General features: G+C 32.1%; 1 protein-coding gene across 7 annotated transcripts in view; it reads right to left on the bottom strand.

The window, feature by feature from the left end:
- The window catches only part of LOC112050002 (period circadian protein), a 51,706-nt gene that overhangs the window by 24,653 nt on the left and 10,250 nt on the right, over window positions 1–16,803 (bottom strand). For 6 of the 7 annotated variants that reach the window (XM_024088150.2, XM_024088385.2, XM_024088306.2 and 3 more), the window contains exons 3-15: window positions 15,824–15,895; window positions 15,464–15,639; window positions 13,461–13,546; window positions 13,049–13,117; window positions 12,025–12,156; window positions 9,728–9,815; window positions 7,404–7,607; window positions 5,526–5,754; window positions 3,017–3,128; window positions 2,496–2,615; window positions 2,009–2,158; window positions 733–851; window positions 324–428 (exon numbers count right to left, since the gene is read on the bottom strand). In XM_024088150.2, the coding sequence (XP_023943918.2) occupies window positions 324–428; window positions 733–851; window positions 2,009–2,158; window positions 2,496–2,615; window positions 3,017–3,128; window positions 5,526–5,754; window positions 7,404–7,607; window positions 9,728–9,815; window positions 12,025–12,156; window positions 13,049–13,117; window positions 13,461–13,546; window positions 15,464–15,639; window positions 15,824–15,895 (1,662 nt within the window). Of the gene's footprint in view, window positions 1–323; window positions 429–732; window positions 852–2,008; window positions 2,159–2,495; window positions 2,616–3,016; window positions 3,129–5,525; window positions 5,755–7,403; window positions 7,608–9,727; window positions 9,816–12,024; window positions 12,157–13,048; window positions 13,118–13,460; window positions 13,794–14,421; window positions 15,640–15,823; window positions 15,896–16,803 lie in introns of those variants that run through there. The other variant, XM_052890815.1, reaches the window with a different exon arrangement.

Genomic DNA, 16,803 nt, shown 5'->3' with positions numbered 1-16,803 from the left:
TTTGTTGACTTCTGCTAGTCTATACTAATATTATATAGAGGTAAAGTTCGTGTGTTTATGAGAATGTAGGAGGTACTGAACCAATTTTAAAACCAATAGACAGCCACATTATTTCTAAGTATCATAGATGATATTTTGTGCCCGTATTTCCAAAGGAACGGAAACTACGCGCAAAACTATATAAAAAGATCTAAACAGTTTTAACCTTAGAAACGCGTATACGTCACACCAGCTGATAATTATCTCCAATAAGAACATACATCTTTTGTAAAGTTGAGTTCTTTTCCACACATACGAGTATTTTAATAGTTATAGTAAATTACCTTGTATCCGGTTCAGGAGTTTCGATATCCTTTGTTTTCAAATGTTCACAAACGGCTAAAGAATTTTTGTCTTCATCCGTATAAGCCTCATGACTATCGAAAAATCTAAAAATACAATACATCGTTATTTTTGCTATTACTAAAATCTACTTTATTCACGACCTCTTTGCTCGTTAATTCAACATAGATTATAAGTAAAAAATGATTTTAATTCTATAGATTCTTATTTTCTTATTTTGAATAATTTTAATAAAAAGATCATTATTTTTATCAATTAAATTTGCATTCGCGATCTCAAAAAAATAATTTCATTTATTTATTTCACATTATCCTATTTTTCATTTTGTATACAAAATATATTTGCCAAAAAAGTCAAAATTAACTTTAACTAGTTCTTTGAATCACTAACCTTTGAAGATTTTCGTTGTAATTAAGTTGGTTATATGTCAACGGTGTCTCAGTGCTTGTATTACTGTCATTATTATCATGATGCGGTGAAATACCACCTAACATTACCGAATCACGCTCCTGTGAAAACAATAGTAAGTTTTTATACAGTGCTTAAAAATATAAGTGTGTTTATATATAGATACAAAATATGTAAAAATACACATTTTGTATCCATGTTGGAATGGTATTTTGGCTTATGATCACCAAATTTCATTATGCTATATTCATTCCGTATTTAGTCATCTTCATCTAGAATCTAGTGGAAATATTTTTTTTCGATTCTTGTCTTCTAGTCGTTTTCGACTCTTCGAGGAGGTTTACTATCCCAACAAAAGATAAATTTGACTAAAACAAGTTCGTACACACTACGTTTGGGCACGCCGGTGAAAGGGTTGAGATTTAAATATATGAAATGAAAAGTTTATTTATTGTCTAAATTTGCACGGGAAAATGGATCAATTAATGGAATTTGGAAATTGTTAAAAATATATAAAGCTAAGGCATAAACACAGGCTATGATTACCTTGGGGCCTAGATAGTGATGTGTGTTGTTTAAGTATATTTAAGTATTATCATCACAAATACCTTTGAGCTATGTACTATTGGTACGGTAACTCACTACTATAAAATATTTTTGACTTTTTAAAACGGACACAAACACGGATACGAAAATCCGGCACATCACTGTGTCTCCCTATCCCATGCCATTATATCATTATGTTTAGAGATATAAGGTTAACGAAATACTGCACATGCTTTTCTGACATGCACCCCCAGTAAACAGCAAATATACGTTCATACGAATTCACGTTTAAATTATGTTATTGTTATCAATAATTATTCATTCATTAATAACCTATATTATTATATTAGAATGAGAGGGGTTCGTCCTTAGTCTACCACGCTGGCCCATTGAAAAGACTTCACACACGTAAAGAATTATGAAAATTCTCAGATAAGCCGGTTTCCTCACGATGTTTTTCCTTCACCGTTTGAGACAAGAGATTTTAATTTCTTAAATTTCCTGATTAATATCTTAGCATTCTATTCTGAATCTTGTATTCAACGTGCGCGTGCTAGGTCCATCGCGTGGATAGAAAAACCCGACCAGATTCCCGGACTTGTAACAGATGTTGTAGGGTTTAGGACATACTTGAGAGTTAACTAACACTCCCCTTCTCCGCTCGTGTTGTTTTCCTGCCTGTCCCTCATGTTACTATTACTATGTAACTTACGAAATAACTGTGATCTGTATCTTGTATTTCTAGACGGAGTTCTTCTTCGGTTTTCGGTGTTTCATCCAATAAGCTTTCCATAAAGGAAGCTAACTCCTGGCAGCGTTTAGTCATATGCTGCTTCGCCATTTCCGCAGGTTTTGTCAACACCTGGTACAACAATATTTTAAAAGATCTTAACTACTAAAAAATAATACAAATTTGATTTGTATTAATGTCATATCATCATATCTATATAAATATTTGAATATTTAGTAGATTTTTTTAATTATATATGAATACTTTTACACATTTAATTGGCAGCCGAATACTTTTATCATACAAGTAAGTTAATTTAGTACTACTGTAAAACAATAATTCAGTAATGGAAATATATAAAATAATTGTCAAACATTATATCTGGATAAATAATAATTATATTTAATTCGTACGGTTTGCGTACGACTAGCTTCTTCTAATAATTAAAACTTATTAAAAAGGAACCAACCTCATTCATAATTCTGATTATGCTTTCTTTTATGGCTAGTGCCTTGGTTTCTTCCTCCTTAGACACTTTGGTAGCCTTCTCAGCCTCCGGCGTTTGGAATACATCAGGATTTTTTGGACCCTGATACATTAAAGACATATTAATACAAAAATAATAGTTTACATTAGTATACTACAAACACTTGTATTTTGAACATCATGATCAGGATCTAGCAGTAGGTACTACATACTTTAACACACGAATTGAGAGTGAATACAATTTTTTAATCACTAAGGGTTTGTACTGACATATTTAATACAAATATTACCAGGCACTTATTTCATAATAATTTATGTAAGTAGATGGATTTAATTTAAAATCTTCAAAGCAAGATTAAATAGGCATCGTCCTTCATATTTTTAAGATCGATTAATTTATTTATACAAGATATAATAGTAGTACCTACTTACTGTGTTAAATGAAATTGTGATGTTGATTTTAGAAAAATAGCTACGGATTTCAATTTTACTTAAATTACCAACCTCAATGACAAAATGTTTTCCAATTACGAACTCTAGTTTCCTTGACCATGGATTAATAAAAGAAGACCATTCTGTCTCCAACTTCAAGAAATCGCCATTTTGCGCCAACATTCTAAATATAATGAACAAAACATTTTTTTAACAATAATAAATGAGTTTAATATTCGGCAAATAGCATGATATCATGATGATGAAAATTGACTCGCATAGAATTCGGTTGTTAATTTTAACGTCTGATATGAAATAGAGTAAAGCTTAAAAGTGACCGTAATTTATAAGTGAAAAACTTTTGAAAACTTTTTTAAAAGTTTTTGCAATAGTAACAGACAAAACGATGGGGGACAGGATAATTAATTAATCCAGCTCCAACTTAATATTATTAACTTCATTTAAATCTGTTCAGTAATTTATATATAGTTGATACATTAATTATGTATGTACATCATACAATTTACATCATAAGTATTATATGGATTAAAATCCTACCTGTCACTATTTTACAAAAAGTTTAGTAATATTATTCTACCCTTAATATTTCTAAACATTCGCTTGCAAGCACAAACTTATTTACGATTTGCGTGAGCATTTTCTACAATTATACATTTGCTTAGATAAGAGTTAAAATCATTTTCAGATAATAGTAAATAATTAATTTGTCACAATGTATAAATAAAGCTGTGATAGCCCAGTGGATATGACCTCTGCTTCCGATTCCGGAGGGTGTGGGCTCGAATCCGGTCCGGGGCATGCACCTCCAACTTTTCAGTTGTGTGCATTTTAAGAAATTAAATATCACGTGTCTCAATCGGTGAAGGAAAACATCATGAGGAAACCTGCATACGAGAGAATTATCTCAATTCTCTGCGTGTGTGAAGTCTGCCAATCCGCATTGGGCCAGCGTGGTGGACTATTGGCCTAACCCCTCTCATTCTGAGAGGAGACTCGAGCTCAGCAGTGAGCCGAATATGGGTTGATGACGTATATATAAATAGCTGCATTCGCATTGGACGGTAGTGAATTACAAAAGACAATCCAACAACAGTAGCCAGGGTAATTCATCAACAGCTTGCTTTTCAGTATGGCCTTATCCATAGCTGGGCATTAACTCATTAATCCGTTAATCGTTAATTAACGAAGTTAACATTTTAATTAACGGATTAACTTTTAAGTTACCTAACTTTGAAAAATGTTAACGAACCCGTTAACTTCCGTTAATATGCAGAAGTCCGTTAATCGTTAATCCAATGCCTACTATTTACCGCGCGACGCGATTAACAGGTTTAGACAAGTAAGAAATGATGAAAGATTTTTTTTTCAAAGAAATCAACAAATTACTATATTTATGTCAAAATTATAGATAAAATCAACAAATTATGGCATTTTTCCCCAGTGCTCACCCTTATTTTTCCAATGGGGATCTCTCACAATGATATAAAAATGCAATATTTACCAGTCATATTAACGGATTAACGATTAACGTTAACTTGCGTTAATTCTTCCGGAATGTAACGCTTTAACGTTTAACGAAGCTAACTTTTTTTGTAGCGGATTAACGATTAACGAAGTTAACTATTTGATTAACGGTGCCCAGCTATGGCCTTATCGATTTTGAGATACCTTACTGGGCACTTGCTCTAATGGACACTAACTTCAAACAAAAAATTTCGTTCAAATAGTCGTGTTAGATCATTGTAAAAACAATAAACCACAACTTGATGCATAATAACAATAATTCGATGAAATACGATGTAGTAGCTCATGATTTTAAACATACACCTAGTTATATAATTGATGTAATAGGTAGTTGAACTAATACTAGTACTCTACATGACTACTTTACATGACAATAATCTAGTGAAAGAGGAAATTACTACTCTACATGACAATAATCTAGTGAAAGAGGAAATTACTACTCTACATGACAATAATCTAGTGAAAGAGGAAAAGCAAAAAGTATCAAAATACTTGGATCCTGTTCACGAGTTCACCGTCATGTGGAATGGGGAACGTTCCGATAGTAATTTCATTAAATGTAAATGGTCTTAAAGTGAAGGTTCATCCAACCCCATAAGAAGCTTTTGCTTGGCTTTTGGATCAAGGGTCGGACACAATACAAAGTGAAGATTTTCCTCACTCACTCACTTTTTAAAAATGTTTATAGTTTTTATATCAACATTGTCAAAAATTAAAATATTATTAAATTAATGAGACTAGTTAGGTACATGAAACAGGATGACGATATTCAATATCAAAAGTGTAAAAGGTAATGGGGAAATAAATATAGTTAATTATAATTGTATACATTCGCTTTGAAAAAAATAAGGTATAAAAAACATATTCGCATCTGTCGACACACCCATGGTTAAGTAATAACATTTAACCATATTTTGTTATAAATGAGCTGAAATATCAAGATTGTAGATCGATAGGCTTTATTTAACATTAAGAAAATCAGTATGTTTGTATAGCCAATACAGCCATGAAAATTAGTGTCAGTATGATAACACACCTGTATGGTTTGGACCGTTGTACTCCTCCCTCTTTCACAATGGTTTCATGAATTTGGTGCAAATACATTAGATCACTGGGGTAGAAGAGTTGCAACGCATCTTTGTTTAAAATATCCTGCGGCAAGTATCCGAGATACGGCACGCTCTCTGGATCAATATAATCTAACTTTCCACTAGCTGTGTGCTTCATAACGAATGGTGTTGGATCAGTAATAATCTCGTTGGGTGCTGAAATTAAAAAAGTATTTGTAATTTTTGAAGTTTTAAAGAGTTGGAAGTTCGGAAGAGTTTGGAATTTCTTACGCATTCGGCAAATGACGTCAACGTGCCGCGTGATATCTTAGAAAAATGGGGAAGAGTTGCTTAAAATTAAGAAACCGCACGTGTTTCTATTATTGGCCACAAATTACAAGAAATATTCTAACTTTTAATAAAAGATTATTACTGTCTAAAATTGCGTCTCAAATTCGCTTGTAGACTTTGACTACAAAATTGGTTATGTGTCCTTTTCACGTGAATTCTATTAATAATTTTTAACTTAATAATAATTGTTATTATAATATTTTTTATTATAATAAATATTAATAGAAAAAAAGAGTAGGTTCTCAATTCGACTTTATGTTTTATTATGGACGTTACGCGATTGCTCGAAGACATCTGGTTTGATTTAGATAATTTTATAAGCACCTAGCAGTGATTTGGTTATTTTTTATAGTAACTCCCGTATTTGCTTACATTTTGGTGAAATCGAACTGACAATGAAGACTTTAAAAGGTCTACATAATTGCAATATGCTTAATGGTAACATAGAAAAAAATACAAAAATACACAAAGAAATTTAGGACAGGAACGCCGTAAAACTGATAAAAATTATAAAGCAGATAAAACCGAGGGTTTCAAAAAGCACGCTTTAACGCTTTATCTGCTGATGTTTGGAATGCACCCAGTCTGAGAACCCCACAACAATCTCAGCCAGGTATATATAAACTTTTATCATCAAAATTATTATTTAGCAATTTAGAACTGAAACCCAAACTTTTCTCATCGGTTAACTCGAGATTTTTATCTTTTATTTAAAAAATTACACCGTAATAAGATTTTTTGTTAGCTTGTGTGTTGCCAAAAACCTTGAACTTATGGAAAGACATGCCCACATTCAATTTTACCATAAATTTCAAAAGAACATGCAATTACATAAATCATTTTATTTAGCGTAATTTTGGGTGCTTCCAGGTAATGTTTCTTAATATTGGCTTCTATTAACCCCCATTCACACGAGGGTTTTTTTAACGTCTTACAGTCTAAATGTGCTTATGTTTTACAGACATATCTACCTACCATTATAATCGCTTCAATGAATACATAAAACAAGTAATTTTCGGAAGTTCTCAAAGACAGCTCCGATTTTGATATTTTTTTTTTGTTGATGGTTTTTTGATATCAGAAATTTTGGACCAAGAGAAATGCTTTATTGACGTGACCATTAAATAATATAATATTATAAATAGAATTCGAGTTTCTAAGTATTAGATAAATGTCTGCTCAAATGGACCCGGACTTTTATGAACTTCTAATTTATTGTCAGATAATAAATCGAATCTTTAATAATAAATAAAAAAACCCAGCGACTTTTGTTTAAACCAAAATAGTTATTATTTCAGATAATAAAATTATTAGCAGATGTTCCGCGGTTTTAGCTGCATAGTTCCCGTTCCTATGTGAGTATGGGGATAAAATAAAGCCTTTGACACTCACAAATAATGTGGCTTTCTAGAAATAAAATAATTTTTAAATCGGTTCAGTAGATCCAGAGTTTCTCCCTTTAACGCCACTACCTCTTCATAATATTAGTATAGATAAAATTACAAGGTACTCACTTTTAAAAGCAGAAAAAAATGGTGACCCCTCAATAACCAAGTAAGTCACTTGCCCATCGTCTTCGGACATACGTTTGAAGTAAAACTTCAACTGGAACGGCATGAAAGTGACGACTCTATCTTTGGTTGCAAATCCAGTACTCAATCCTTTATACCGTCGTATACGGCAGACCATTGTCGACATGAGTTCGCCGAAAGGAGTAGCTGTAAAATAAACATTGTGATGCTACAAGAGTACATTAAGGTATAAGTGCCGTAAGTTGAAAATTACAGCCGAGGCGATATTGAATTCTCTAGTAAAGAAGCAGAGGCTGTAATTATCGAAGCGCAGGTATGTAGTACGACGTTTTATAACATATTTGCAAGGAAACACACTTTGAACACTCTTTCTGAAAATTAATTTGCATATTTGCCTGTTTTCCATATGATGACATTTTGACACGCTTGTCATTTTTACACAGATAGCGAAGTGCAAGCACCAGCGGTTTTTTTTGGCAAATGCACCAATAACAGGTAGTATTACTCATAAAGTACCTAAATTAATATTTTTGTGTTTCTGTTACAGATAAACGGTGGTCATTTATTGTCAAAATTACTAAAATGATATCATTAAATGTTTATTTATTATATTTTATGTCACAATGTCAATTTTATTAATAATATTTAAGGACTTTTCTGACATAGTAACTTTTTACTAAGCTTTAAAAAAGTACTGTTCGTTTTTAGACGGATGATAAAGTTTTTATAATTACATGAAAACTGCACGTGTGCATTTTTCTCTACATTACGGCACATGTGCGTAATTAGATACCGAAGTAAGAGATACTTTACGAGAAAATGTGTTATTAAATATGTTTCACTAATCCATGTGCTCCCTGCATTCTTTAAAGTTACAGCGATGTGACATCGCTCATATATGTATAGTGGCATGTATGATATAGTGTATGATGAGTAAATACTGTTCCTATAGAAACAGTTAAATTTGAATAGCCTGAAATTCTCATTAGAGTTCGAAGAACAGAAATGATGTAAGATATAGTATTTTTAAAATAAAATAACTTTTACGATAACACAGACAAACAATTTAGATAATAGAACAAAAATTTAAAATATTTTGGTAATCCTAATTAACAGTTTAAAAGATTTAGCATATGACTAAATAAACTGATGATAAAAGCAAGATGATGATTTAAAGCAGTGTCCATTGTCCAAGCTACATAAATAATTATACCTACCAGACTCTTCTATAGTCATACAATCATACTCGTAGTCGTAACAAACACTTTTCAAGCTAAGTGACCACTGCTAACACAGCCTTTTTCGACTAGTTGGAGGGGGATGAGAATTTTAGTCATATGTAAAATATATGACAAATGGAAAATTTAAAGAAATATTATATAATATAACCGATTAACTTTTGGCTTAACAGAAATAAACCAAGCTAATGCTCACAATCTGTGCGGAAAACAAAGCGAAGCCATTCTCTTTTGCGAAAATATGTACCAAGTGGTCGATGACGTCACTATTGGTTATGAAACAGAAATTGTTTTGTTTTTCACAAGTCTCTAATGAAATTGAATACAAGGATTTACGTAGCAGTTTTTAAGTATACTGAAATGTAAATCGACAATGTAACTAGTGAAAAGGTATAGGTACTTCATAATTTTATTTAAATAAAATAAGTCTTATTTTAAATTAAAAACATTCATTGATAGCAAATAAATATGATTGCTTCGATTTGAATATATTCCGTCTCATAGTATATTAATAATTACATCTGAATTTTCCGAAATTTAAAACTTGCTGCATAGACAAAAATAAATGGAAGACAAAACTTTACTCATTATTTTTTACAATGCCTACTATATCTAAATTCCAATTAAAAATGTGCAGAGCAACAAACCGACGACAACAAAACTTAGGAAACCTTTAAAAAACCAGCAAGAAATAAGTTTACCCTTTAATAGAAAGGTGTAACTTATAATCAGAGAATATTTAATGACGATATTACATTTCGCAATTAAGTCATGAAAATCAATTTTTAAAGGAGACAAGTTTTTGTTACCTCACAGAAACAGGAAATCAAGTACCAGTATGTAGCCGAATGAACCCCACTTTTGTTTAAGGGAACCCTGTAAAGTTTGTATATTTAAAATGTAATTAATCATTGTTTTTTACATAAACCTACTAGGCACATACATGTGTGGTCTTATGTAAATCATTGGATGTTGGAAATGTATTGAATATTATAATGCAGCACAATAACATGCAACGGGCAAATTACATCCATTAGCAACATCGATCGCTTATAAAATAAAAGTTACCTTTTCCTTTCGTACCGTCAACCTGTTGTTTAGGAGCGGCTACAACTACTAATCCACTGGATATTTGGGATGCAAAAGTATTGCGATCCTGCAAATTTGAAAATCAAATGAATATTAATTAGTATTCTACAGTAAACAGATACCTACAGTACCCGTATACAATGATTTCAAACTAATGAAATTTACGTTACGTGCCTACAAAATACACATTTTTGTTCTTTTTAGGATTCAGTAGTTCACAAGCAACCCTTATAGTCCGCGGCTTAGCGCAGAGACTATTACTGGTAGAAAGCAGTAATTTAGCATGAGTATGTACATTAAAAATGTGAATAAAGTCGTAAAATAAAATTGGTTTTACTCGTTTATCTCAAAGTGTGAGCTATCGTTAGATAGGTCTTTGAAAGATGGGTCTTTTACCATATTTCAATTTAAAGTTTAGTTTGTAATTTTTTTTTCCGTTGTTAATTAAAAAGATACAGTTGTCAGTAACATAACTGAGTCTATTAAAACTATAAATTTGGCATGGATTTATACATATTAATCACGTCTATAAAATGGTAAAAAGAAAGTTTGAAAGAAAATTTTTGGGATTCCTTCCCTACATGTAATGTGAGGCGATTTTTGTGATAGTAATAGTGACTAGCGCTATAGGTATTATTGCAATGAAAGGGTTTAAAGTGCTAACTTAATCTACCCTTCATTGCGTGTGGCCGACACGCACTTGGCCGAATTTATTTGTATTATTAATTTAGCTCGTCAGAAACACAATTACAACAAATGTGAGCCAGCAATGTTCTCTAATAGAAAGAGAACTGAATGAATCCAAAACGAAATTAATTTCAAGTAATCAATCAATTAAGAATAATAGTAATATTTATATCAATAACAAAATTATAGGCAAACTTGATAAATTTATATATTTGGGACAAACTCTAAAAATAAGTGATAATAATAATATGGAACAGATAACAATAGAAACACGTACAGAAACGCTTGGAAAAATTTTGATTACTACAATTTATTTCGAAACATATACATTATTTAACTGGATATGAAATATACTTACCTAAGGCTCACAGACATAGTCATTAACAAAGATAACTGCAATAAAAATTAAAATTGCACAAAGGAAAATATGGAATGAGCAATATTGAATATTCGTATACACAAAACAAGAAATCTAAAGGAAACCAAACAAAAGATTCAAGTTTTTGAATCTTGGCCATGAAACTTAAATGGAATTGAGCAGTGCATAAAATGCGAACGAAGGATAACAGGCTACATAAATCAATTATTGATGCCCAAAATATTATAAGAGTAGAGGAGGACTATTAGGCGAGATAACGAATCCAAAAGACAAATCCAAAACTATGGAGTTTGAGATTTATTTTATTTGCCCGGAAATGGGATTGGTCACAAAAGAATACTTAAATAAATTAATTAATAAAGATAAATAAGTAACTAGGCTAATTAAATAATATTTTTTTTTATTTTTTATTTTATTTATTTAGGAAGACCAACCCATACCAAATTTATGCTTTTTAGTTTTAACAGACTGAGTTATCTTACTGACAACTTTACCTTTTTAATTAACAACGGCATTAGTATGCAATTTTCAATTTCCATTTTAGTTTTTTAAGTTGGTCGACTATAACTCATTAAATAGCAACTGCTACTTAGCTGTTATAGTTTTCCTTGTAATTTCAATACATATTCAAATTCTCTTGCAAATTTTCTCACCTATACAACCGGTACACTTGACTCTAATAAAAAAATAACTCTTGAAAACTTAATATTTTACAAAAGAATACCTAAATCGAAAAATATTGATAAAATAAACGACATAAAATAAAAAATATCATCTCCACTTTACATGTAGGGGGGGGTCTCCTGAACAAAAATATTTTTCAAGATTTTATTTTACGACTTTGTTTTATGTACATACTCGTGTTAATTTACAGTTTTCTAATATTAATAGTCTCTGCGCTAAACCGCGGACAGACAGATGGACGGATGGACGGCGAAATTTTATGAGTTACTTACTTGTCGATTACGGAATCCTAAAAATAATGAACTTTTTGGGAGGAGACTCGAGCTCTGCAGTGAGCCGAATATGGGTTGATAATTATAAAACGCGGTTGGACTCATCACCGAGGGGTGGTGGTTCGATCCCCGCACTGTTAGTCTATTGTCGTACCTACTCCTAGCACAGTCTTTCCCGACTATAGAAGGGAAATGGGAATATTGGTGATATTAAAAAAAAAGATAGGGCAAATATTCTTAAAAAAAACACTTACCCGCTGATGCAAAAAATCCATAAAAGACCGCCCAATCCACATATCTTTAGGATAACCAAGAGCTGTGGTGACAGATGCCGTGGTATACATCACTATTCCATCTTGCATTGATATAACACAAGTGAATCCATCCTTTAAAAAGAATGGGTCATAACTTGAGAACACAGTCTAATAATATGAGTATTACTTATTCTTATTGTGATTGATTTTATATGAGGTGATGGTGACATCATGACTTAGTACATGACGAATACTCGTAGTAGCACTTTGCTCCTACGATATTTCCACTATAAATTGGTACTATTATGTCTTAACTGAATATAATGCATTGAGTTAAACCAATAAATACACAATGACCTTTTTTTGTTAAAAAACAAAAATAAAAAAAAAACTAATATTACTAAAATTTTAAATGAACAGTAGCATTTGAAGACGTAAGTCTTCAAACAGTGCGCGTTGCCAGTGATGACCTACGGATCCGAGACTCGGTCGCTTAAAGTCCCTCAGCGGACGATAGAGCGAGCTATGTTTGGTGTCTTTCTGCGTGATCGAATCAAAAACAAGGAGATCCGCAGACGAACCAAATTTACTGACATAGCTCAGCGAATCGCGAAGCTGAAGTGGCAAGGGGCAGGCTACATACATACGCCGCCGCTGAATGCTGGCGGCTCGAGACCGTTGTGCTTGGAGGTCCATGTAAGCGGCCTATGCTAGGTCCAGCAGTGGACGTCTATCGGCTGATAAGGTAATTTAAGGATGTCCTAGCGTGGTTGGTCTAAGCTCGATATCTTCTAACGGAGGGAGGCCTTGCCAGAGAAGGTCGTTATAATAGGCTGGTAATGAATATTTATGATGAGAAAAAGCCTTGATTATGATTCGGAGCAAACTTAGTAAATACGAATGTGTGCTAAGATTACAAATGTCAAATATTCTGATACTTTCTCCAAAAGCTTGTGAATATTGATTTAATTTTACTACTAAATGTAAATGATTATGATTGTAACATAATAAAAAGTATGCTCACAGATATTTGATTTGAATTCGGTTTGCTGGTAACAAATGTTAATGGAGTAGGTGTGGTACTCGGAGATGGCTGAAACAGTAATACGTTATTTAGAAAATGATCATGAATTTAATTTTTTTAGATTATTTCAATGGGAAGTTTGCTAGTTATTATCTTATTTGGCTATGGATCATGAGATCCTCGCTTCAGATCTTGGGTCGAACGACACAAGAAGATCACATTCTCAAAGATGATGATCATATTCATCAGTATCAATGTAGGATGTTGAGTAATTGTTATTACATATCCTGTAAGTAGCAGTTACTTAGGAGTGTGTGATCTTCAATTCTTCAGTGCACTGCTTGTCTAATAACAGTTCTTCTGCACACATTAGTGAGATTATACTTTCAATGATAAGGATCGTCGACATTACCTCGTCTTTTCCACTTTTTTTATCAGATACATCCAACTCAGGTCCCTTCTCCATCTTCACCACGCCGGATGCTGGGCTTGGAACAACTGTACGACAAAATTAGATAGAAGATAAACTTGAAACTTAAAAAAACTTTAAGCTCTATTATAAACTGAAAAAAGCACTGTCACGGAAAGTTTAGCAAAGAGTCTTATTACGTACCCACTGCATTTACCTACCCTTATTCTTAATGCTCCTGCTTTACCTTAAATAGAAGTATGACCGATGACGTCTATAATTAATATTATAAACGGGTTTTTTAGAGTATATTCAAACTAGCAGGCCCTTCGACTTCTGTAATAATAATAATTGTTTTATTTTCTTATTATCAGAGATCTTGGAGTTATTAATAATTATCATGAACTTTTGTTAGGTTCGTCAACTTATTACAACTGCCAAATATTGAAAGTTTAAAATTACTAAAGAAATTAGCCTTGATAAATAATAATTTCTGAAAGGTCGTTTAATAAAATGCCCAATATGCAATTGCAATAAATAAACAACTACGTAATACAGTGCGTGTTGAAACACACATGAATCCAGGGTTCCGTAGAAATATAATGAAAACTTATAATATACTTTATGTTTGCCTACCCAAAAGAAATAATATACTTTATGTTTGCCTAGAAACAATAATATTTTGTAGTATTTATATTTTGTCAGTTTGTATATATAGATTTGTACTCGCGTATACTAGTTTATTTTTTAATTAGATTTGAATTGTTTTTGGAAATTTCTTTACGTTGTTAAAACTTATGTTTTATTTTTTAAATTATAATGCTATCTTTGATAGTAATATATTAAACATGTTTGTTTAACAAAACAAAGTTTAAATAATCAATAAAACATTTTATAAGGTTTTATTCCTGACTACGGAACCCTAAAATTGTTTACGTAAATCAAAACAAAATAAAAGAATTACCTATATTATTTGAAGAGATAGATGACGTGCTTGTTTAAACATTTCCTCGGCGTTTGATTAAACCATAAACCTTTGGGTCAAAGTTCTTTGTCTATTTTAATTTTCATTAGACAATTTTTGAAGTAAAACCAGAGACAAAACTGGCGTTTTTTTAGTGTTTGAATCCTGCGGGCTAATTCACTAACTTTGACGTATATTCGTTGACATATACGAAATTGAGGTTCTACGTAACAAATGTCGTGGATAACATATAGTAGGTAAATGACATTTCTCGGTTGATTTGGTATTTATTTTAATAGGTTGTTAATAAGCCTATTCGCTAGTGTAATCTGTTAGTGAATAGGCCAGCTGGGTTAGGCTACTAAGAATCGGAATGTGTGCCTAGGAGAGCGCGTTACGCCATCGATGCTGGTTATTAATATCATAATGCTCGTTACTGAGTGAAGCATTAGGTAAGGCAAAAGCATGGTGAGGTAAAAGCATGGTGGGTGTTAGCACCAAATGTCCTTCGCATTGCTCCAGCTCTCTTATTGCAGATAGAATGTCTACTCATGTCGTGAGCCATATAAATCAAGATTATATAGGCCAAATTTTAAGACATTGAGATATTTCGCCCAAATGAGTGCATTTTTTGTGTAAACCAAGTCGTGAATACATGAACAATAAGTTTTTTTTTTCAATTTTAATATAATATTGACAAATAAAAATGATTTGAAGCAATAAATTTGTGCTGCTTTTCTGCGTATAATTTATTTTACTTTCAATGCTATACCTATATAAATATACAAAAGCAAGCAAGAAAGGGACAAGCTCGCGCACTGATAATTTTATACCATGGTCAATTAAAACATTGTTTCATGGCAAATCTTAGCTTGATCCCCTTCCAAGTATATGAGGTAATTTAATATGCGATACAAGCGGTAATAGCTTTTGTTTGCAAGAGATTTTCTTCACAACTTATTGTAGACCTATCAGTAACATAGAGCTGTTAAAAAATTTAGATTTTAACGAAAAAAATTATAAAAAAGTAAGAAACACTTACGATCGCTAATTTCTTCCGGCAATGGTTCAAAGACCGGTTTCATTGTCACATCACATACAATTTCAATTTTAGCCTCAACAACTTGTACATCATTTTGTGTAGTTAGCTGAGTCTTCTTTTTCTTCAATTCCTTTTCCTTGGGTCTTTTTTCCGGTGACTGGGTTTGATTGTTGTTGCTAAATAAATAGATAGAGGTAATAAAATAAGCGTCATTACTCAATCATATCATATCAATAAGGCCTATCATATCAATGTCACACACATATCATGAAGAGAAAAATAAATATATTGTCGACTGACTCTGCCGCTATTGGTCTACATTTGCCGGCCTATCTACTTTTGATCTAAATATTATCTTACTTGTATCCAGAAGTCGTCTGCTTCCCACCATATCCACTGCTTCCGCTTGAATGCGTAGATTTCGAACTGTGACTGGAAACAAAATATTTAATTTATTTATTATTCTGCGTAACACATATTGAAATAAGCCTCAATAGCTCAACGGTAAGAGTGGTTAGACTCATCACCGAGGTTCAATCCTCACCCCATTGGTCTATTATCGTACCCACTCCAGCACAATCTTTTCCGACTATATAAAAAAATAAGCATATATATTGCAACATAAACCACAGTTGGTTTTACTGCGAACTCTATATAAACTAAAACTGTATCTTTAGTCGGTACTTCTTAACTAGGGAATTCGATCCCGAATCACGGGATCCCATGACCATTTTACATGACATGGTATTAAAATCCTGGGATTAAAATAGTAAAATCCCGGGATTTTCGGGATTTTGAATAAAAGTAATTTATTTACATAGTATTTATCTATACGCGCACACCGTGCTAATACTTAGATACGTGCGTATTTTCAAAGAATATCTTGTGGTATCAAAAAACGAAACGCGCGCTGACAATATTATAAAACTGATAACTGTTCTTGCTACGTCGTATTTACTACTACGTAGTTTGTTTTATTAAGAATTTGTAATAATACTTATTACCAGGATTTTATTAAACGGATTTCGTGATTAATTGGTAGATAATTTTTAATAATAGGGCAACTAAAGTAATATATTGATTGAGTGCTTGATGAAGAACTTTTTTAGAGCAATTTAATATTTACATTATATTTTAGGCTTGCAGAAATCGTGGGAAGATATTTTTTTTTTGTTATATTAGGCCTATTTCTTTCTAAGATAAAAATATTCCGTAAGCACTTCAGTCTCATTCAGAAGTCTCATCTGACGTACTGGTAATTAATACAATAAATAATCATAATAACTGTACATTATACCAATCATGCCCACGTGGAATGATAGTAAGAATACTGGCTGCAT

Source organism: Bicyclus anynana, chromosome Z, assembly GCF_947172395.1.
Source record: "Bicyclus anynana chromosome Z, ilBicAnyn1.1, whole genome shotgun sequence".
NCBI lineage: Eukaryota > Metazoa > Arthropoda > Insecta > Lepidoptera > Nymphalidae > Bicyclus > Bicyclus anynana.
The sequence above is the reverse complement of the archived record's forward strand: the minus strand, read 5'-3'. Positions and strand labels throughout refer to the sequence as shown.